Source organism: Culex quinquefasciatus, chromosome 2, assembly GCF_015732765.1.
Source record: "Culex quinquefasciatus strain JHB chromosome 2, VPISU_Cqui_1.0_pri_paternal, whole genome shotgun sequence".
NCBI classification, from domain to species: Eukaryota; Metazoa; Arthropoda; class Insecta; order Diptera; family Culicidae; genus Culex; species Culex quinquefasciatus.
In genome coordinates this window covers 189,460,604-189,483,267 of record NC_051862.1, presented here as the reverse complement: position 1 = coordinate 189,483,267, position 22,664 = coordinate 189,460,604, and the positions used below count along the sequence as shown (strand labels likewise).

At 42.4% G+C, this 22,664-nt stretch overlaps 1 protein-coding gene across 1 annotated transcript; it reads left to right on the top strand.

Moving 5' to 3' along the window:
• Positions 1-523: 523 nt before the first annotated feature.
• On the top strand, positions 524-21,871 carry LOC6044250 (ras-related and estrogen-regulated growth inhibitor-like protein). The gene is made up of 5 exons (XM_001861754.2): positions 524-955; positions 11,513-11,627; positions 16,216-16,529; positions 18,899-19,067; positions 19,150-21,871. The coding sequence occupies exons 2-5, from the start codon at positions 11,552-11,554 to the stop codon at positions 19,278-19,280; spliced, it is 690 nt and encodes a 229-aa protein (XP_001861789.2). The 5' UTR covers positions 524-955; positions 11,513-11,551; the 3' UTR covers positions 19,281-21,871.
• The last annotated feature ends 793 nt before the right edge of the window (positions 21,872-22,664 follow it).

The following is a 22,664-nucleotide window of genomic DNA, read 5'->3' as shown; positions in this document are numbered from 1 at the left end:
ATGATACCTTCCTCAAATTTTAATGATTTTTTTTTCAGTTTTTGGTTTTGTAACATTCGGATAAATGAAAAAAAAACATATTCTTCAAGAGGGGACCATCCATAAACCACGTGGGCACTTTTTTGAGTATCTGTTACCTCGTGGACAATTGTCCATACAAAAAAAAAACTTTATGTATGGATCGTAGACAATCGCCATTCTTTAACTTTGGGTGTACAAATATTTCGAATTTCCTAAATGTTTAAGATATCCTTGCAGACTTAATCTCTTGCGACGGTTAAATTCTTATAGCAGCCGATAGCCACTGTCAATCACGACACATGTTTTTGTTACAATTCTCTCTCTGTTATCAATTTTCGTCCCATTCAAGTCGGAGCGAACTACCAGTCTCTCAGGCTGTTTTCCCGGTCGAGCGCATGCGCGAATTTTCCCACGTGCCATAATTATAGCTGGGGCCCCGGCTCGGCCGGGAAAACTCACCGATTTTCTCGCACGCAATATATATGCCCGGCCGTCGGCTGAACTGGTTTCAGTCTGTTGAAGAAGCTTTTCCGGTGTACACCATCAACGCTCTACGTCTCGATTCGATTGTAAGGGACGACAACAGGGCAGCAGCAGCAGTGTTTGTTGTGGCCGAGATAAGTGAGTCAACATTTCGGTGGACGGGGTTTTGTGCGCAACAAGTTGGTGGTATCTGGTGCAGTCGCAGATTTCGAGGATAACCGACACCATGATGGACATTTCTGCGAGGAATGCAGTGAATTGCTGAAGATTAGTGTGGAATTGAAGGGTGTTGAAAACAATTACGTGAAGTGAAAAAATTGAACAAACCTATAAAAAAAAACAATAAAAAAGGACTGTAAAGCCTAAAGTGTTTGTGAGCGGGCCTCGAGCTTCATCAATCAAGTGGATATCGAATTTCATTCTTCTCGGAGCAGGACCCCACAAAGTCAAGGTAAATGTTTGGACGGTTCGACATTTGCAAGCATTCCCACACACTCCAGCACCACAGTTCTGCTGGAATGCTGTTAAATATCAGTGTTCGTCCCACACAGTGTGGGGTAGCTATCTGTGCTACCACCCCCTTGGGCCACACAAAGAATCTTCTAGCAAGCCAACGTGCTACGCGAGTGGGCGGGAAAGCTTAACACCCACCGGGCAGTATCACAAGTATCACGTGGACTCGGTACCCATTGCATTGGTTGTACTATCAATTTTGGCATTCCCACGCGTGCGGTACTTGTTTGTTCATCCTTGATGGCAGAACTTGGGTACCGCAGTGGAATGTTTGAGGTCTGTTTCACTTGATGTAGCATTGAATTGAGTTAAATCATTTGAATTCTTGGTTTGGTTTAAGGGAGTTGTTGAAGTTTACGCTCCACAAATTTTAATATCATTAATGAATGAGTCACAACGCTATTAGTTTAAAAATTGATTGAATAAACACTGATCTTGTGCATATTTTAATGGAGAAATAAATTTATAAAAAGCTTTAAAAATTCTGATCCCAAATGCTGCAGGGAAATTGCACCCCAAATACTAAGAAAGGTAGAATCATCCAACGCAACGGTTCTGCGAAGACAGCATTGAAAAGTCTACAAGTTTAAACTCATGAATGGAAGTTCGTCAATGGTCGCCGCGCGAGATACCGGTGTTTGACACGCACCGCTGAAGCTGTTCCAAGTTGAAAGGATCGTTCAAGCTAAATGATGGATGTCTCATGTTTTGGCAGCCGGGGCCTAGTTAGGGAGGTTTGGGCAAATGGATCAGTCGTTGCATTTATATACAAGTCTCTCAAAACAACGGTCGAATCTAAAAAATTATGAAACATTTTAGATCTTTTTTATCGAACCAAATTTGTTTGCGATTGTAAATTTCTTAATTTTCTAGGCTTCAGAGTTTGTTTTATTTGATAACATTATTTGTTATTCAATGGTATATAAATGGTTAAAGTTTTTAAACATTAAATTAAAAAAATGGCTGGTGCAAATGAAAGTACTTAAAATTAAAAACAAAAAAAATAGTAAAACATCTCAAAACTGAGCAAAATGTTTGTGAGTTACTTAAACTCAGGAGAGCCACTATACCCACCAGGTTAAACGACTAAGCCTCCCTAGTCTACCTTACGAGAGCAGACAGGACTTGCGTCAGCGCGCGAACTTCTTGCCATCAGCGGCTTTCACGGTTTGTGGAACGTATACAGTAGCGTCCATCAACGATTCTTTGATCTCTGGTGAGTGGCTAACGACTAGTCTTTGAGAACAAACCGGGAAGATTGTGGAATGTTTCCATTTTCTTTGTTACGGAGGGTTTTATTGTTTGGGGGAATTTGAGGGACATTTATGAGACGTGAGTTGTTTAGAATGTAACTTGCATTAGGGTTGGTTTTGGATTGAATTTGATTCAGAGTTAAAATTTTTAAAATCGAGAAGTTACCGACCTATATGATTGGAAGTTGAAATTATTCTGCTTCAATAGAACAAAAACAACTTTCCTAAGCTCGTGTCTTCTAAAAAGCCACAGAGCAAGGAATCGTTCTTCCAGTGAAGGTGAACCAGGACTTCTACGAATTCCCTCCCGCCCCCTTGCGGTGAAAATTGGCCATTTAATCGCACGCGAAACGCCATCTCACTCGTGTCGCCACGTGCACACTCGATCCAAAGATAATGAGGTTTGTAACCTTTTCCCACAAGTTTACCCCATTCATGGACAGATTTATCCCGAGAGAGAGCACGCAGGCGGATATCCTGCGTAGCTTGGCAAAGATTATCTCCCCGGGAAACCCGGTTCCACCGAGTTGCACGTGTCGCACCAGACTTGACGTGTGACCTTTGCGGTTGTTGTTGCAGAATGCTCTGGGCTGCACACAGCCGAACTGGGTTCTCTAATTAAAACTAAAAATATTGACATTGCCTACCCACATCAAACTTGGCATTCCAGAGCAGTCAGAAGCAGCAGTGTTTAATGTCTCAGCAAGGAAAAAGAAACACTTTCGAAGATAAACAACCAACCGCGTAAATCTCTGCATTCCATTTCGACTGGGAAAGGCAAAGATTGCATCTGTGTTCGACGTGCCCATCCTCCAAAGATGTGTAAGTAGCTGAGGAAAATCGTAGGAAAATGAGAGGGAAAAAAACGTTCCACTTTTATGATCTCCACTTCTTTCACGCAAAAGCAAAGAAAAACGTACTCTACAGCGTTTCAGGTAAATGCGCGAGGAGGTCGAAAAACATCAGAACGCGCACCCATACCAGCATTTCGTCGTGTGAAAATCTAATTAAAACCACTGCTCACACACAGTCTCAAACGAAAGGAATGCAACCAACTTCGAGAGGGAAAACTACGATCGCATGGGAGAGGAGACAAAAAAAAAGTCGTTCCCCAGAGGAATGCGAAAGACACACAAAGAGCAGTCGAGGAAAATCGAGAAAATCAACATGTTTTCACCCGGTGGCAAAGAAAACACTTTCTGAGTGACAACGGCACTGCAGTGTGAAATGCCATTGCTGAGTGAAAAACTCGTCGGAAAATTCTAGCGTTAAGAAGGATGAACCCAAAATGGAGCTAACTTTTCGGAATGCATTAACCTTTTGAAATGTTGAAATTATCGAGGAAAATCCTTGAACCCGTTCGAACTTCCGGAATGTTTTTTTTTTTCAACCCACCCTCGAAAATGACCATCCGTCATCCGTGGCGCACCGCTCGTACATTGTTCGAAATTTACAACTGAAGTCACTAAGCTAAAACACTAATTACCCGCGGTCACAGTTTATTAGTCGAGCGCCAATATTTGAGGATTTGATGGTTTGGGAACGAGGTCAGATAAAATTTGCTGAATGCAAAAAAAAAAAATCGTTAAAATTTCGTGACTGTCACGGCAGTGCCACTGGCTGTTTTTCCTCTGCTAGAGGGAAAGGTTAAGCATCTATTGATTTATGGACTTTCTTTTTGTAGAGAATAAATATTGTGCACTAGTTTAGATTTGAATCAAATTAGTTTTTTTATGATTAATTTTATGAATAAACTTTAGTTCAACGCTGTTCTCCGCAAATGGTTTTAAATTGATAATAAGTGACAAAAAATTACAACAGATGTCATGTTTGCCCTTGTTGGAAACATAAAAATAAGTCATGTTCTTACTAAAATAAAAATACTTTCTGAAAAATAAACGTTGTACAAAGAACAATGCGTGAAAAAGAAATTCGTCTGCCTGTGTGGATCAATCAGACCGCGCACTCGACTCACAATCCAGAGGTCGCCGGTTCGAATCCCGAGGCGGACGCAAAAATGCTAAAGTATAAATATAGGTATTCGGTGCCCTCTCCCCGTGCCCATACCTTCACACTTAGCAGACCCGGGAGGCGCAGTCTTGTCGCAAAAAGAACGATACACGCCTGTGGATCCGTTGACGAAACCGCAAGGTTTAAGAGGGTCACATTATAAGGTGTTACGTCGATTCCGTTTTTCCGTTAAAAAGAAATGCTAAAGAAGAAAAAACACTGAACTATTTGATTCCAAATATAAACAATAAGGTAGATTTTTCAGAACAAATAAACACTTTTGTTATGTTAATTTCTGGTGTTGCTTAACTAAAAACCATTAAAAATATGTTCAAACTTCACACAAATCCTCCTTTCAAATGCACACACGATTTCACTTTGTCATCAATTTCCATTGCTTCGATTTCAATGGATCTCGGCATGATTCAATATTCCGATTCCGTGAAAATCCACTTATGTACCCTCGCAGCATCCCCCTTCTGGTAGGGTGGCTCGGGAGAAAAGAAAAACTTGTTTAACGGCTGGTCGTACATGACAACTTCATTAGTACCACACACGTAGCGTTCGGCTGACATTGGGCCAAGTAAGCATTTCCTGTATCGCGCTCCAGGTGGCATTCGAATTGAACTGCGCATTTAGTGCAAAACGTACATTAGCCGGTGCATAACAAGCTTAGGTACACAATTGCTGAAACGAACACAATTTCTCAGTGAGAGCGATTTGATTTGAAGCGTAAAAAAATGTTGTGAATTTTTTAAAAATACAATTGGCAAAGAAGCAGTATGACACATAAATTCAAAAGAATGGCCTTCAGAGCAAAAGTATAAATTAAAGATACAAACAAAAGTTGAGCTGAGTGAAAATGTTTGCAAACAAAGTCGTAGATTTGCAGTCTTAAATAAAGGAAGCAAGAATCAACAAAGAGCCAGCGAGGAGGAAAATTAACTCGCACCGGCTTCTGGTTCATGCTCGAATCAACAGTCGGGATGTGCTTGATTGGAGGAAAGCGCGAACGGAATAAATGGAAACAAATCGCGAATCGCGTTGCTTGGTGTAACATTGAATCGCAATTAAATCGTTCAGCTTCCCGGCTTTCGAGTGATTTCGATTTTCTTTGCAATTGTGAAAAAAGAAATGCAAATCGAAGTCGAGGAAAGTCTTACCTACTTTATGGTAAGATGTCTTTTTTGATCCTTAAAATTGAAATAAGAAATAAGTCAAAATTAAGACATTTCCTAAGTTCCTTACACATTTTCAACTGAAAATTGATGTCAAAAACAACCCAACTAACCCTAAGCTTGCGTAGCAACGCCAGCACAGATCGAGCGGGAATATAATAGTCATAAAAGCATTTGTTAATGCTCGCTTTTCCTTTTTTCCGCCAGTCACTTTGCCTGTTTGTTGGGTGGGAGGGAAAATCTTGGTCCGAAGTTTTTCTTTGGTCCTATCGGGAACATTTCTTTCTCTGACTGTGTTACCGGGAGACTTTTTGATGGCTTTTGTAATGCGTGCTATAACAGAGAGAGGCAAGTACAAGCATTAAATTTTATTTATTGTATAACGGTGGGAAGTAAATGGCTGAAATGCATTTACTGTAAAAACTTTGGACTTGAGGTGGGTGGATATAAGAAATTTGAATTGAAATATTCACATTTTTAAAATTAAATATAATTACTTTCCCAACAGAGCTCACAAATTAATCCTCAAATTCATTTCCATTTTCTTAGCTCATAAAAAATAAATACGGCTTTCATTGATGAATGCCAGCTACATAAAAATCAAATTTACCCGGCCGGATTAGACCGGATCCAGTCCGTTTGGGACTATCCCAACAGATCCCCCCCACCCATAAGACAAATCACGGATGATAAATGTCGGAATAATCCAGGTCTGGTTGGCAACTCCCCCGGAGGGGCCCGGCTGGTGAAGCAACACGAACCGATAAAGTAGATGAGAAACCGTAAAAAAGTTCACCCGGGGCATAACGCAATCACACTTTTCAAGGGAGGTGCTGGATCAGCAAATCTCTAGCCGGGCGATGTTGCAAGGGAAAATTATTTCAACTTGAACTGAACTCCGTACCGACCGACAGACGCAACAAATTGACGGTGGTTAAAGTTGAAAAACAAATTTTCGTGGCAGGTCAGAGGGGGGCACGGTGAAAATGTTGGGAAAATTTGGCATGTTGTATATTCAAGCTCGCCTATGTCAAGTTCAAGTTATATTTAATGTCACCTGAAAGGAATGTAAATTTACATTTTATATGTGTAAAAGTAAAAATGTTCAGGAAATTATGTCTTCAATTTTTTTCACTGTGTGCTTGTTAACTTTTTCACAACCATTTTAAATCACCAGGTGGAATTTTGCAATCTGCTCGTGATTCTGGCAGAAGCAAAACGAACCAAACTGAAGTTTTATCCAGCGAAAAAAAATGTTGTTTACCTAAACTGGACTGGCAGCTATGCCGGGCTGGAAGCCCCCAGAAATTTGGAACGAGTTTGAAAATTAAAATCTGTTTTCTGCGAAATTTCCCTTCGATGATTCAATTAAATGCTTTTTGTGGGAATTTTATCTCATAATGCGTACAACAGGCAATTGCAAACAACGTAGCCAGAAACAGAGCAACAATTTTTCATTTAGTTTAAAATTCATGAAGAATCAGGTGCCACTTCCAGAAAATAAATGCAAAAAAAAGAAACACCACACTGTTCACGTTGCCACCGGGAACACGCCTTCGGCGAAGGTAAGCCCAGCTGCTTCAAAAGCCATTAATTTCATTTTATTCAATTTTGATACGATGTGTGTCAATGGCATGGCTGGTGGGAAGGTTTTCAACGTGGGCTCAAACTCGGGAGCCTTGAATTGATGTCGGCCGCGTAGGCAAAAAATGGCTTTGGTCTCGCCCAAAGAGGAAGCCAGCAATAATGAGAATAAAATAGAATTTTCCCGGAATTTCGTGGCATTGTGCAGGGCTGCGGCCATGCCCCTGTCGGTTTTCCGCGATATTGTGTTGCCGTGACGGATGAAGGATATGTTACAAAGTATCACGTTTGATGTGGCAATATTTTTTCAGTTAATTTTGATTATCTCGTGGAAAACACCTGAAGCCTGTTGGCTTTTACCTGGAAATGCATAATTTTAGTGAAAGGGTTTTTGCTCTCAAGTTTTAATTTAATATTGGAAAATTTCTTATGTAAATCTCGCATAACTAATACGATCAAGCCACCTAATAAACTCATTCACAAACTTCATTAATCTAGCCCATCCTACCGCAAACTGCTGGTGACGAAACACGAAATTTACGTGTCACGCACGATTTTATTGCGCGCGACTATTTCGAACGCGCAAATCCGTTGGCGCCAGTCCCAAAGAGACAGAGAACAGCCATGTGGCGACACCAAACCGTCGACGACCGCCCCGGTAGAAAAATTACCCTAAAATCGAAGCTCACCGATAGACCATTTCGAACCTCACTACCTTAAGCCGGTTCGCAACAGTGTTGCCAGCAAACGTCGAAACAGAGCGTGAAAGGAACCAAGAGTGTGATGACAAATGGACGCCATTAAAATAAATTCATTCACATATGTGCGCGTGCTGGTGACAGGGTGTGTGTGTGTGTGAAAAGCTGGGAAAATCACACACTTAAATTTAGGGGGAACTGCAAAGATTTTTGGCATAATAAATCCTTTGATTTATGTTTGAAAAGCATTTTTTGAATATGTTTTTGATACTAATAGTTTTAGCATGATTGATAAAAAAATATTTTTTTTCGAAGGTTGACCAACTAAAGAACCGTCAACCCTAAGACTGAGAACAGCTGTACTGAGGAAAAAATAAATGACTCCTGTCGTCACTGTCTCAAGAGAAGGGTATGCAGTTTGACCATAAAGTGTTAATGCGTTCCCCACTAGATCAGAAATACAAAGTTATTTTTTTTTCGAGATGCGTATATGGCTTACAGGAAAGCGTGGGAAAATGCTGAGGAATTTCAATTTCAGCTGATCTGTTTTGGGACCGGATGTTTTCAAAATTATTAGTTTTCCAAACAAAGAGGTGGGTCGCAGTTCTTATGTAACGATTCTGGAAATAACCCCAATCAGCACATGCTGTTATAATTAGCAAAGCAAAGTTCATCTACTCCCTTTCCCGATACGTTCGATAACATGAAGTCCCGCAGAAAATATCCTCTCAATCAAGGTAAAAATAGGCCAATCGAGTAGGTGCTCGGTAAAGTCTGACTCGTTGAAAGTATTTTTAAGAGTTAATCTTTGTTTTCCCATTCTCTCCCCGCGAGCGCGTTTGTTTTTAGGCTGAAAATATATATACAACACCCAAAATATTTGCGCTCATCCCCCTCCCCAGTTTGTGTTTGTGGTTTAATTTTTTTTTGTTTGGAAAAAAGGAGGAAAATTTGCTGGCGAAATAAATCCGCAAAATCGTGTACAAAATGTTTACATCACCAAGTATGTCGGCATCAGTGATTCTGACATATCCGATTCTGCTGATTTTATAACCTTATCCAAAACTTTTGTCGATCTTGTTTTTGCCTGGACTTGAAAAGTTCTAGAAATTTAATTTGAAGTGATCACAACATTTGGCAGTGTAGCCAGATTTTCAATATCCAACCCCATAATGGCCCAAATATTGGGAAATTTGCTACTTTCCTTTTATTGATTTAACAACAATAATGAGCTAAAATTTTTGTTTTTTTTTTTTCAATTAATCATCAGCGAAAGCAAATTTTAAAAGGATTATTTCAAGGAATCCCAATGTCGGCTAGACCGTTCTCCTCAATGGATGTACAAAACGTGTTCTGATTATACAAAAAAATCGATAATGTTATGCTCGTATGCCATTAGGCAAACGTTGTTATTATGCAGCATGACATCTATATGGCCATTAAAAGTCGATGTAAAGTAGAGTTCAAGGTTTGCCAAGGTTCGAGCGACCTCTTCTCGGCTGTTGCAGCAAAGTGTTGGACGGATTTTTATCCGCACTCCATTTTTCGGAATCGACGCAAAGTGTTGATACACGCAGCGTGTGGTAAATTTTCACGCCTGGAAAATCTCCGACGCGCGCGGAACTTCGATCAATTTTCATTTGGACTAACGAGCTAGCTACCATTATTGGACGAGTTATGTAGCTCGTAGTAGTTCGAGTGCTGCTCGAAAAAGGTTTTCTCTCAATTCAAGATTAAAAGTGCGTGCAGCAATAAATTTCAAAAAACTGCTCGTGTGGAATTACCCAACAGTTGACCGCAGTCTTCGTAACATTTCAACGGTCGCCACGCCGCCGCCGGACCTTAAGATGTTTGTAAACAGAGAATGATCAGTGGTGGCCACTTGTGGCCGGCTCAATGACTTGACAAGATCTACTTCCACACTGTCTGTGTCTACTCTCATTGGGGGGGTGGAAAATCACCGAATGGGCGAAGATTTTCCTCTCTTCGAGTGGCGTGCCAGAGGGAAATCTTAAAGGTTAGGTAAATAAGAGTTGCGAAAACCCTCAACCAACTTGGGGGGAGCGAGTGCGCGAGATTCCATTCGCATTCCATTCACTTGACTCGCACAAATCACCACCGGATACTGACTTACAAAAAGTTATAAGGTGGTGTGTGCATGAGGATTCGAAAAACTGATAGAATAAAGTCTAAAAGCGATTTGACGTGGTTCTGGTTAAAAACCAGTGGCCACCTCAGGTTGTTTTACCCTATTTTTTATTTCCTTCGAGGAGGAGTGAGCTTCCCCTAAAGGAAAACAAGTTTGAGACACTGTTTATAAACAGGAGATTTGAAGATGTGGTTAGTATCGAGCTCGTTTCACCACGAATTAATTATTTGACCCAGTTTGAGTTGGACAAAGCGCAGCGCTCCAAAACAGCATCAAATGTGGGAGTTGAGACATTCCAGCAAAAGTCTACAAATCTCAAGAAAACCAAAAGCCCCAGCATGATATCGTCATCATAGCTCAGCCGTTTTACGACGTCATACATGCCAGTGGGTTCTGAGAAAAGGCTCATGGGGTTCGTGGGAAAACCTCCAGCTTGGGTAGCTTTTTGTTTCTGCAACCAATCATCTCATATATTCATGAGTGCGTAACAATCTGCAATCTGAGCCTTTCACCTTGAATTACGTTCCAAAAGGTGGGTGGGCTGACATTCTTGGAAAACCAAGCCCAACCCAACCCGATCAACGATGACGTTATCATTAGAAGATGGAGTGGATAAAACACGTGCTTCGAGACAGAATCTCTGGCGATAACACCGTTATGCTGAGCACGTCTTTTCTAAGAGATTCTGAAAAGCACGTTTTAGGTACTAAACAAACGATTTTCTGCGGTTTTTACCCTAACACGTGGCTGATTTTCAGCTGTCGCCTAATTGATACGCTGTAATTACCATTTTTTATCCAACACATTCAAGATTGCAATACATGCATCCTTCCGCAAAACAACCATGTAATCCTGCATTACTCAATGTCACACACATGCTACCACCTCATCTTAAAAGACCTTGCCCCTTAAACCCCTCCTGACCAACGTTCAATCCGTTGTCCATCGCCACGTGATTCGGTTAAGCCACTTAACGGACAGCAGCATGCTTCCCAGTCCTGCACAGATACTGACGGCAGCAGTGGTTAGCTGACTGGCTAACCCACCAGCAACCGATATCCACGAGGCACCACTTTGTTGACACACGTGGCCCGCCCTCTCCTTTGGCGTTCTTGGGTTTCGTCGGAAGTATAGTGTCTTTGGGGTTCTCTTTATTTTATTATGTTTCTGGAGTATTCAGCCACGGATAACGGACACCGCAAAAACGTGTCACTTTAATCGACATCTGAGTAATTTTGTGGGATATAATCGCTGGAGAGGTTGTCTGGCTTTTGTTTTATGAAGCAGTTTTTAGTACAACAGGGATTTCATTGGTGAAGTGTTCTAAAGATATTAAAAAAAATATTAAAAGTAAATTTTTAACTATTCATTCTGTTGAAACTTGAAAAGTATGAACTGTCTAAAAAGTCAGCAAAGCAAACATCATGTGAATGGAGTAGATTCAATCAATGGGCAAAAGGGAGCCAATGTTGACACACGTGTCGATACGTGACGTTGTTCGCTGACCAGGATTAGCTCTTGGCCATCGTTAGTTAACCGATTCCAGCAATCGGAATGCTGCTGCACTCGTTACGATTGATTTTAACTCCGTACCTGCTTTTTCTCTCATTCTCGTTGTTCCAGATATCGTTCCGCAGCAGATCCACCCCCAAGGAATCCGCCATGAAGACGGAGGAGAAAACGAACGTACCCCGGGTACGGATAGCGGTCCTCGGGAACATGAACGTTGGCAAATCAGGTAAGAGCTGTCAAAGTTCGACACAAGTCAGTCCTTAAAATACACAGAATGATTCATCGGACGTGCCGGTAAATCTCCGCCGTTTTACGATCGGACATTGGCAGGTGAATCTCGCGGCGAGAGTACAAGGGGATTTGGCACGTTCCGCGGCCAAGCCTACACACGCGTTAATCTGCGTGTGGCCGCGGGGGTGTGGCCCCTTACTGTTTACACCAATTACAAAACGTGCAATTTTACGTGAAGGTGATTCATGGGAATTGTTTTGGACTTATGGCGTAGTAGCGTCGGCACGCGCTTGGACATCAGTATTCAAAATAATGAAGATTAGTGACAGTTCAAATTCAAATGGGCATGGCTTCCAACTTTTGCAGTGTTGGAAGAGTCATAATATGGTTACCAGTGCACCTTCCACAATCACAACAGGTTACACCCAATTTCTTTCGAATTTTCCTCCTATAATCTCGTTAAGCGATTGCAACAGCTTCGCCAATTCATGCAAGTTCATTGTGCCCAAAAATCATCGCGCCAGCACGGTTTGACACGTTCATTACAATTTCCCCGGAAATCGACACCAGCGCTACAACGCACATAAATTTGCGCCGCGGAACTTTTGATAATTGGAGGTTGGTGAACTCCACCCCCCCCATTCCTGTTCAGGTCGGAATTATCAACCACTGCCAATCTCGTTCCTTATAATAATGGACCGGCTGTGTGAGAGTCGATTATTCCGCAGTATCGGTGCGGTGAACCAACAATGTTGCGTGCCCACCAACTCTTGGGGGTGGTTTACGGTGAAGAAGCATATTTATTAGCTCTGAAACCGCTGTCACTTTGCGCAAACAGGTGTAAAATACCCAGGTGCACCAAGGTTAAAAGCAAAATTGACCCTTTAGTGTAACCAACCGAACCGGAAAGTATTCCTGCCCGAAAGTGCTATGAACTCCGGAATCGTTACTGACAGCTCCGGTTGAATGCGGCTTGGTACAATGAACCAGGATGCGTGGGAGCTGCATACCGATCTTGGGCCAGGGCACGTTCCGATACCGGTGCGTGGACACCGGACAATGGTTCGAGATGTCGACAAGTGCATTGATACGAAATGCAGAAATAACTGCAATCAGACAAATACGCCTTCTCCCATAAATAAACGGCTGGAACGAGCATTACACCCAAGGGTGACGGAATGACTTAAATTTTCATAAAATAAAAACTTGAGTCATCAAAATGAGCTAAAAACCGGAAGTATCCCCAACGCGCTGTCAATTTTCTAAGCATAAATTCGTCATAACTTTTCCTTTGATGATCTCTGCCCAATAAACACATTTGAAAACTTTTCTGTCACATTTAGCACTTGAAGTACTATGAAATTCGATCTTTCACCATCGCGCCAACGAAAACAAATACACACAGAGAAAGGAAAACACGGTCTAAAGTTCCGTCAAGTGATGATTTCACTTTTTGCTTGCACTGGGCCAAGTTTTCCCGCAAGTGAGGAAGGAAAATGACAGGGCTCAAAACAAAGCGGCCATCATTTGGAACTCCAATCCAACCGTATGGTGGCGGTGTGCCGTACTATATTTAAACAAACCAGGATTTCCCACTGGGCAAGTAGTCTCTCGGACTTGCCAATGAAGAGGTCGATGCCGATCAATCAGACCAAAATAAGTGCCCGCGCCGTGTCAAGAGCAGGAATTTTCGCGCGGTTTCTGCTACTGCTACCGCTGGGTTGGTTGGAGAAAAACCATCAACATTTGCGCCCGAGACTCGGAGCGGCATCCAAAATAAACATTTTCATTTGCCAAAGTGCGATGGCACGGACGCACTTTGGCACCGATCCCAGAGGAGGGAACCATGCCGGTCGTTCCGGTGTGGTCAGTTCCATAGCACGCTGGTGCGGCCTTTTGACGTGTGCGCGCACTTGGCGCTCGAAAAACTGTCCAAACAAAGCGGACACCTGGCCAAAACGGATCTTCACGCCAGTAGCAGGAATGGTTGAATGACGAATGTGCTCGATGATGGACGTTGTGTGACTCAGGCGAGTTTTGTTTGTGAATGGAAACACAGCGATCGGCGCGATGTATTTCTGGAGCTACATCAATGAAACTGCGTGTTTAACCCTGAGATTTTGCAAAATTGAGGAAGAACGGCTAAACTTGATGCACGAGCTAGAAAGCAGATGGTTTTGTTTAGCACCATTAAAAGCTGGTGTTTACGGCCTAGTTCGAGACTTCCTGATGCAACTATTTGCAAATTGTAGGTGGCATTGTGTCTAGCAATCTTTTCGTTGTTAAAATTTTGCCAAAGCATAAACTTTGTCCAATTTGAATTTTGGTGGAGACGCCTTGCTGCTCATCAGTTAATGGAGAATATCCAGATAAAACAGGTCAATAAATTTAAATCAAAACTTAAGTGATGTTGTGTAACACTATTTTTAAATTGTTTTCAAAAATTTGTCCCTACAATACAGTTTACTTCCACGAACTCGGCATCAACATGCAGGCGTCCCCCTGTTGACAATTGTAACACTTTGGTGAGAAGTCATTTTTCCTGATTTAGACATTCAATCAAGCGAGCCGATTGTGCCCAGTGTACAAGAAGTCTTGTTTACCAATAGCAGCATCCCTATTGGAAGTACAGCTTCTGCCGACTCTTGGCAACGAATCCCCCGGGGGAGGGATGAGAGCGTGTGTTTGGGACAAACTGTGTCACACGTAGGATGCTGTCGCTGTTGACGACGACCGGATGTCCACATCTGAGACACCCTATCGGCAGTTGAAGGAGTGACAATTGAGTCGCCTTTCACTGGTGGCACATACACACACACTTGATTGACACTAAAGTGATATACTGCCTGGGGGTGTGTGCGCTGAGATGGAAAATTGTGTGCTTTGTACGTGTGTTTGCAGCGGACACACCTTCTTATTGAGTAATACCTGTCTTTTGTTTTTAAATGTCAGTGAAAAGTATTGTTCACAGCATTTTAAATTGATTGAGCACACTTGCACTAGAATGAATTAAAAAAAAACATATTTTACTAAATTCGAAATATTTCACCGGTTTGTCGACTACTGAACTGATTTTGGTTTGATTTTAAAAGATTATTTAGCGGACTAACTACTGACTCGCTTTGCTACCTCTAGTGGCACGTTTTTAAAACGAGTTCAAGTTTTCAAATAATGTCCAAAATCGTCTCCATAAAATGAGCTTCATAAAGTCAATTTGAAGGAGACGCATGATACTTAGAACTTTAAAAAAAAGTAAATCTTTCCCAGTTCCTGAGGGGAACACCCTTGAAGAGTATTGGGGCCGGCATTTACAAAGCGGATTCAGTGGCAGTTTCATTCTCAACTTAATGTTAACATGTTAGGGTTAATGATAACATTCCATAGGTCGCCTCCCTAAGTTGTCGTGATAAGGTCCTGTTTGTGACGATACACTACCTTCCCTTTACTAAGCAATCGATTCCAGAAGGGAAAAGATCACCAGTTGTGTTAGTCCGAGCCGGGATTCGAACCCCGATCTACCGCTTACGAGGCGGAAGCGTTACCACTGGGCTACGTGGCTCGGTCAGAACTTGAACTCATAAAAAACCTCAAAGTTTCCCCCCAATAGGTGGATTCTGTCTCAAAGCTGTCACCGGCCTTGTCGTGGAGTGGCAATTTATGGTGCCCAGTGGCACTGGAATTTAAACGGTCAGCTCTCCACCGACTCGTTGGTTGCCCTTCCCACCGGTCATGACGGATGGTGTCGTGACCATGGTGGGTGAATTTCCTCCCAAAACCCAGCTGGATGGCCCCGCATATTAGTCTTTGACCCAGATTTTTCGCATTTTTGCCGCTCCGAGCGATGGCCCCGCACTGAGTCACCGTTTTTCCGTGCCGAGATGATATTTACCGTGAGTAATGAGCAGATTTCAGTGCGCTGATATGCGATGGTAGGACGAAGATGGGTACGCGTGGCCCTGCGGGAAAACTGGTCTCGATGAGGTCACTCACGTTTTGGCTGGGAGACCTTCAAACGAGCAATTTGTGATGATTAAAATTGAGATAAAATTGCTTGGTCTAGGTCACCAGACTTGAAAACCTTCCGCTTGTATTAAATAGCATCGACCTTCGATGTAATCTCTTGGGACTGAAATCTTAGCCACGTGCATCACGCAAGCCACAGATTGATCTACTCTAGCCTTCATTACGATGATGAACACGCAGAAAAGTTTGTCCTAAATCCGATTGGAGTGTGTATGCAATTGAAGCGTTTTCCCGCAATCCGAGACAGGGAAAATTAGCTTGTTTGGAAAGCTGCCATTAGTACAGCCGTACAGGAAAGGGTTGTTTGCCTGTTTGATAGCTATCATAACAAACACACGATTGAGTGGGACCTTCCCCGAGGGGAAGGCACCCCCCTCGTTCACTGGGTTATGGGATTACACAGGTGGCACCGCGACGTCCGAAGGACAGCTAGTCGGTTCGTGGCACTGACAAGGGTACTGTTTTCACGAACTTCCTACCCTCTTGACTCTTCAGCCCTCCCAATTTCCACTGAAATTAATCCCAATTTCCCCCTCTCTCTCTCTCTTCCTCTTCAACAGCCCTCACAGTGCGATACCTGACGCGGAGGTTCATCGGCGAGTACCGGTCCAACACGGACCTGCTGTACAAGCAAACAGTCACACTGGACAGCGGCGTGCTGGACGTAGAGATTGTGGACATCTCGGCGGAGAATGGTGATGATTTCCCCGTGGAGCAGATCCAGTGGGCGGACGCGTGCCTCGTCGTATACAGCATCACGGACCGGACGAGCTACGAGTACGCCCAGCGGTCACTGGCCGAGCTGCGCCAGCTGCAGAACTCGCCCTCGGCCTATCTGATCGGGAACAAGGCCGACCTGGACCACTTGAGAGAGGTGAGTGAAGGTTATGCGTTTTATCTTGCAGCGTGCCCATTTGGGATTCGCTGCAATGAAATTAACGAGATTCGAGCTGCAATCACCTTCGGTAAAGTGCTTTATCGCGGAAACACTTCACAACATTGGGCAACCTTCAGCCGAGCACATCCAGATGTTGCACTCTTTCTCTACAATGTGTTACAGGTGAAATTTCACTTGAAATTTGATTTCCTCATCAACGAACCGATAGAATGTTAAATTTGTCTACAAAATTGCATTGCTCATCCTGAATGCATTAATTTCGACAAAAGTCTGCTAGAATGTGAAACACGCTGGCGCTGGTATTTCGGAATTGCACCACGGATTTAATCGAGTCAGTATTGTCCAGCTAGGCATGGTGTTGACTTGTATATCATTTTTTCGAATATAGAGAGTGGTTGAGTTGTGTAATAGTTGATAGTGGTTTTCCTAACACAACTTCTACAAAATCAAGTCAAAAGTAATTAAATTTTCAGAAATTTACAAATTTTCCAAACTTTCCCACAAGTCGACACCCTGCATTATCGGATGTTGATGTTTGTTGCACGCATGCCATTGCACACACATGTCTGTAATGAGCTTCGATGTACTGCCCTGATCCCCAAGCAGGTTTGTTGGCGCCACCTTGCCCAACAACACCAGAGGGATTACACCATCACCGTTGGCCTAGTGCGTGGAAAATCTGCCCTGGAGCCGACCTAATCCGCCGCGGTCACGGAAGGGGCAAATTTTCCCCCAAAAACCTCAATCACCCCTGTAAGACTCATCGCCGCGAGTGTGCAATCGCGACCATCCATCATGCCAACGCGGACTCAATTTTCAAGTTTCTAGGCCGACGCCGAAAGACGCCGCCGCCATTGATATCTCACTGTGTTGATGGGGGCAATTAATTAGGGAAAAACTGATCGGCTGGCACTAACCCTACAGCAAGTGGCTGTGTATAGCAAAAATATATTGAACCTGCCAGATGCCGCACACAGTGGCCGCCGCCACAGTACAAATGGCTTGTCTCGTCTTAGTCAAGAGGCGGCAATGAAAAACTACACGCAAAATAGCGCGTGTTTTTTAGGTCAACTAAGTCATGCCCACTAACGTTACCGCGGACGATGATGTCTGGCGAGCGTGCGCTTGCGGGGATTTTCCGACTATTTGCTCGAAAATGGGGTTTTCAGCACTTTAGTGTGATGATTGTTGGTGTACGTGGATATTGGTGTCTGGTACTAAGAGATTCTCAAAAAAGTCAGGTTTTATAGATTTCGATTGCGAAATAGGCTTTTGCTAAAGTTTATCTCACGTTAAAAAAACATAAATTTGGATACAAAACTATTTGTAACGAAAAAATATTTCAAAATTAAATCAATCTTGGTAAAATTACATTTTTTTTTATCTTTGCTTTAAGCTAAACTTGTCACGTATGTAATATGCAAAATGGAGTGAGCCAATGTTGTGTACAGATTGACAAGTTGGCAAAATAACAAAAACCAACTATTTAAAACGGTTTAATTAAACAAATTTCGAGAATATATTTAACAGAGTTGAAAACCCAGAGAATTTCGTACCATTTGCATTTGCCTGCCGCTAATCGGAATTAATTATTATTGCCCTCATGATGACTCTTGGCTGGTTCTATTCAGGAAAGTGGACATTTCGGATTTGGCCAGCAAACGGTGTGACCCACATACCGAAAGTATTATGGCTGATGTGGTTTGCAATTAGTATTGGCTTAACGAGAGCTAGCACTCGTTCGTTCGTCGGAATGTCCTGCTAGCTACCTTTCGCAAATCTACATATTATCCATCAGCTCTCTGTACCTCAGTTCTGTATAATAGTAGCTCTCCAGTTTGAGGTTGATGGAAGAGCCCACCCACAACCCCTGGTGTCATCTACCGGCTAACTTTTTGAGGCTTGGATGCGACAAGCTATTTTTAGCACTGTGTCCATAGTGGTACTCTTGAATTCTACATGCATCAGCAGGAAGATGAGATGCATCATACTTCAAAGGTTGCCTTCCTGTATCCTGATATTGGATGCGCAGTTCCCCTCCGTGTAGCCAAGAATGAATGAACTTGCATCGGATATGGTTGCACTTGCCTCTTCGTCGTGGATATTTTGTAATCAAAATGTGCCAATATCGGCCGGCTTTTCACACACATGAGTTGCTGCAATGATTGCCCTGCGGATATAACTCGTGTCCCCGGAGATTGTGAGCACTTTTCTGCATTTGCAGATACCAATGATCGGAAAATCGACTGAAGCACTTTCGTATCGAAAGTAATTTTTTCTACTTCCGTAATTTTGAATACCTCCAACAGCTTGATATTAACAACATATATTCTCGTTTCTTCCAGGTCCAGGAAACGGAAGGAGCCACCCTGGCGGCGTCCCACGCCATCGGCTTTTGTGAAGTGTCCGTCGCAGACAACTCACCCTCACTTTATAAAGCCTTTGAGCGGTTGCTGGCCGAGTCCCGCGCTCGACCCGTCAAACCGCGAAAGTTCTCCGTTAGCAAAATGTTCGGTAAGATTCGATTGAACTGACTAACAGTCGTTTCAGGTGATTAACGTTCTCGATCAACTCTTTTTCTCCTCCGTCTAAACAGGTACCCTCATCGGCAACAACGGAACCCGGCAGTCGGCGGCCACGACAGTCAGCGGCACGGTTGTGCCCTGCCACAAGGGCGAGCTGCACAAGCTGAAGCGACGTCCAATGCACCACACGGCCTCGCTATGACCGACATCGACGACAACGACGGCCGAGGACACTGCTTAAGGCGGTGGTTTGTTTTGCTGTTTTGGGATTCCGCGGAATCCAACTCCAAGCCGGTGCGATGTACTCCGAAGCAGAGCAGAGTGTACAGTATTTAGTATTAGGTCTAGCCTTAGAATGTGGTGTATACACACACGCACTCTCCATTGACTGACAGTGGTCGGTATCTTGGCGTTGGACGGAGGAATTTCGGCGTACAAGACACGCGTCTTGGGGCTAACGTCGCGCGGGATTAAACAAAAATGTGATTTAAATTTAGCTTTCTGTATACACTACGAGCCGAGCGAGCAGGGCATACTTAACACACAATAACCGTAAACATTTAGTAGCATACCCCACCAAACTAATCCAAACTCACTGACACAACTATGTGCACTTACAGACCGATAATTTCCAATGCAAACAGCCTATCACTTTATCGTTTTAGATAAAGTGATCCTGGATGAGCATTTACATGTAGTGTAACTCAATCCCTTGTGACATCTCTTGTAATTAAGAAACGCTCAGAAAAAAAAAATCGTGAAAACCTACAAGGACAATACGTAAGGCGCACAACAGCCCCCGGTCGAACGCGTTGGGACTTTTCCACTGTCCTAATTATTATTCCGTGGACCACGTGTACACATGTGTCGACTTAATCGCTACTAACGATGAGGGGAAAATTTTCCACGCGATAACAACGACGGCGATATGTTAGCGCGATGTAGCGAAAGATATCCGCACTGACAGCGTGTTTTGCTGCGAAAAGTACACGTGCAGAGCCCCTTTTTAACTCAAAAAAAAAACAATGCATGTGTCTAGTCCACCTACAACTTCCCGGATTAAAAGTAATCCGATCAAAAATTGTAAAATTCAAAAACTCACGTTTGAAACGAGTAAGCCAGGCCCCTCATTCATTCGATTTCTTCATTCATCTCCCCGCCGGAATTGAATGATGTTTTGATTGCACGTGTCCAACCGCATCCACCCCCACACACACAGCACACTTTTGTGCCGAGCCGACTCTCGAGCATCGCCACCAACTCTCATCAGTGGTCGATTGTTTCGGAAAATTTTCCGACATCAATGGTTCGGTATTGATATTTCACATACACACACGCGTACGTTTCTGCGGATTAAATTTCCATTTTCATTATTGCTGGAGGTGGATATTTCCGCAAAACCGGAATGGCGTGATCACCATATTGATGCGATGGAACACGAATTCAAGTGTTCACTTTCCGGCTGTTAATGGAACGTGAATGGAATTAGCGCTGGTTTTTTTTATCTTACTGGATCTTCGCAATTGTGAGTAACCGTGCGATTCCACCGTGTGGGACTTTTTTCTGGTTAATTCGATGGAGTCTCACGGTGTTTACATTTTTCAACATTTTTCGAACATCTCGCAAAAAATTGTTTTGACACACACGACGCATGTAATGTGAATACCGTTTCCACAACATTTTCAACAAGAATAAACATTTTATTCTTTATTCGACTTAAATGTCATCGATACATGTAACCAATGTGATGCAACAACCACTCAGCAGCTGAGGACTACTTTCAGATCAATCCGCGTGGGAATCTCCAAAACAGTTGACGTCATCGGAAAACGACATCTTTCTGTGCAGCAACGTCTATTGTTAGTCTGCAGTTGAGAGATCTGAGTGCTAAAAATATCCGATTCTGGACTCCAGCAAATCGTAAAATATTTCATAAAACTTCCACGACCGCCACCTAAATGACGTACTTGTGGAAATCAACTCATTGCAAGAGTGGCCACCTGTTTGGAGGAATGTATAACATATGGTGCGCAATAGCCTGCCACCACCGTCGGTGGTCTCGGGTTGTACGCAAGTTGTCAACAGCAGAAATTGAGTCGTACTGGTGCGACTAATCTACTTCCTTTGAAAGCAAATTAAATTTTACTTTCGTTTTTTTATGAAAAGGGCTTTTTACGTATTACCAGTTTACAAATTCGGCATAATTATCAAATATGGCTGTGAATACCAATAGTTTTGATTAGAGAAATATTATAATCAAATTTGTATGTTGTAGATGGTTTTCAAAATTTATTTACTTTTGGTTTACAATTTTCTTCGTTCCCATGGATATTCTCGTAAATGACATTACATGTAAAATTTAAGACCAGGCAAAACAATACACATTATAAACCATAACTTATCAATTATAGCAGCTCAAGAAACTCAGAAAGATAAACAAAATAAATTCAACGATGTAAAGCAGAAATAACTCCCAAATAATCCAGCAAAAAAAACAAGCTTGTCCTACAATATGACACTTTAGACACAAAATATCAAACAAACAAGTGATGTGCGGAGAATTGGATTTTATACCTACCAAAAACAATATAAAATTGAGATATTCCTATTGAATCGAATCGATTGAGCCTAATGAAGCACAGTGAGGTAGGGTAACTTAGCTATAACAATTATTACTGTTAGTCGTTAGAAATATTTATATTGTACAATGTATTACTAAAATTAAGCCACCTTAAACGGTTTGAGTATATTCTCATTTGAGAGCATCAATAAACGAAATTAAACTGAAAAAAACGTTGCTTTCTTTATATTACAATATCACAACTACTTAAGAGAAAATGAGATATTATTTGGACCTTCGGTATTAAGAGTTTAAAACGTTGAAATAGTTTACATTTATGTATTCCCTCCAAAAATAATTAAGCCCAGTAAGCCTGCTTAACACGACAAAAATAACATCTTTTTAATTAAAAAAATTGCTGCCCTCATCAAAGGAAAGTACAATTTCAAATGTCATTTGGGTGTTGGCTCACTTATCCATCCCAAAAAACGCTTTCCAATAAAGGAATCCCCAAAACTGCAATGGTTTATTTTTAGCATCACACACAACACCGGTAGTCAAACAATTTATATGCATTCAATTACGAATAGGGGAAATATGCCCATTTTAATCACACTAAGCCGTTCGACCAATTCTCATCACTTTTGCCGTTTTCCGCTATTAAATCAACGTTTTCAGATGTAACTACAATTAAGAGTTGCTTGCTCGCTTTTGTTTGAGCTATTTATTACTTTGGAACAGTCAAAATCAATTTATGAAAGCTGTAATTCATGATCAAAGTGCTGATAGGCCCATAATAGAAATAGGCTGAGAAAGGGTATAGTTCTCCTACGTTGAAATGCAATTAAAAAAAATCAAACCATCCACTTCAACGACCCTCAGGTCGTTTGCGGTCTTTTTTGCAAGTTTTTGCTCGAACCTTGGAGCCCAAAGGCTTGAATGGGGAAAGCATCCAAACCTCTTTCTACTCCAAGGAACCTTTCACCCCAGGATTCCGAACTGACGACCTTTGAATTCGCCAGTGAT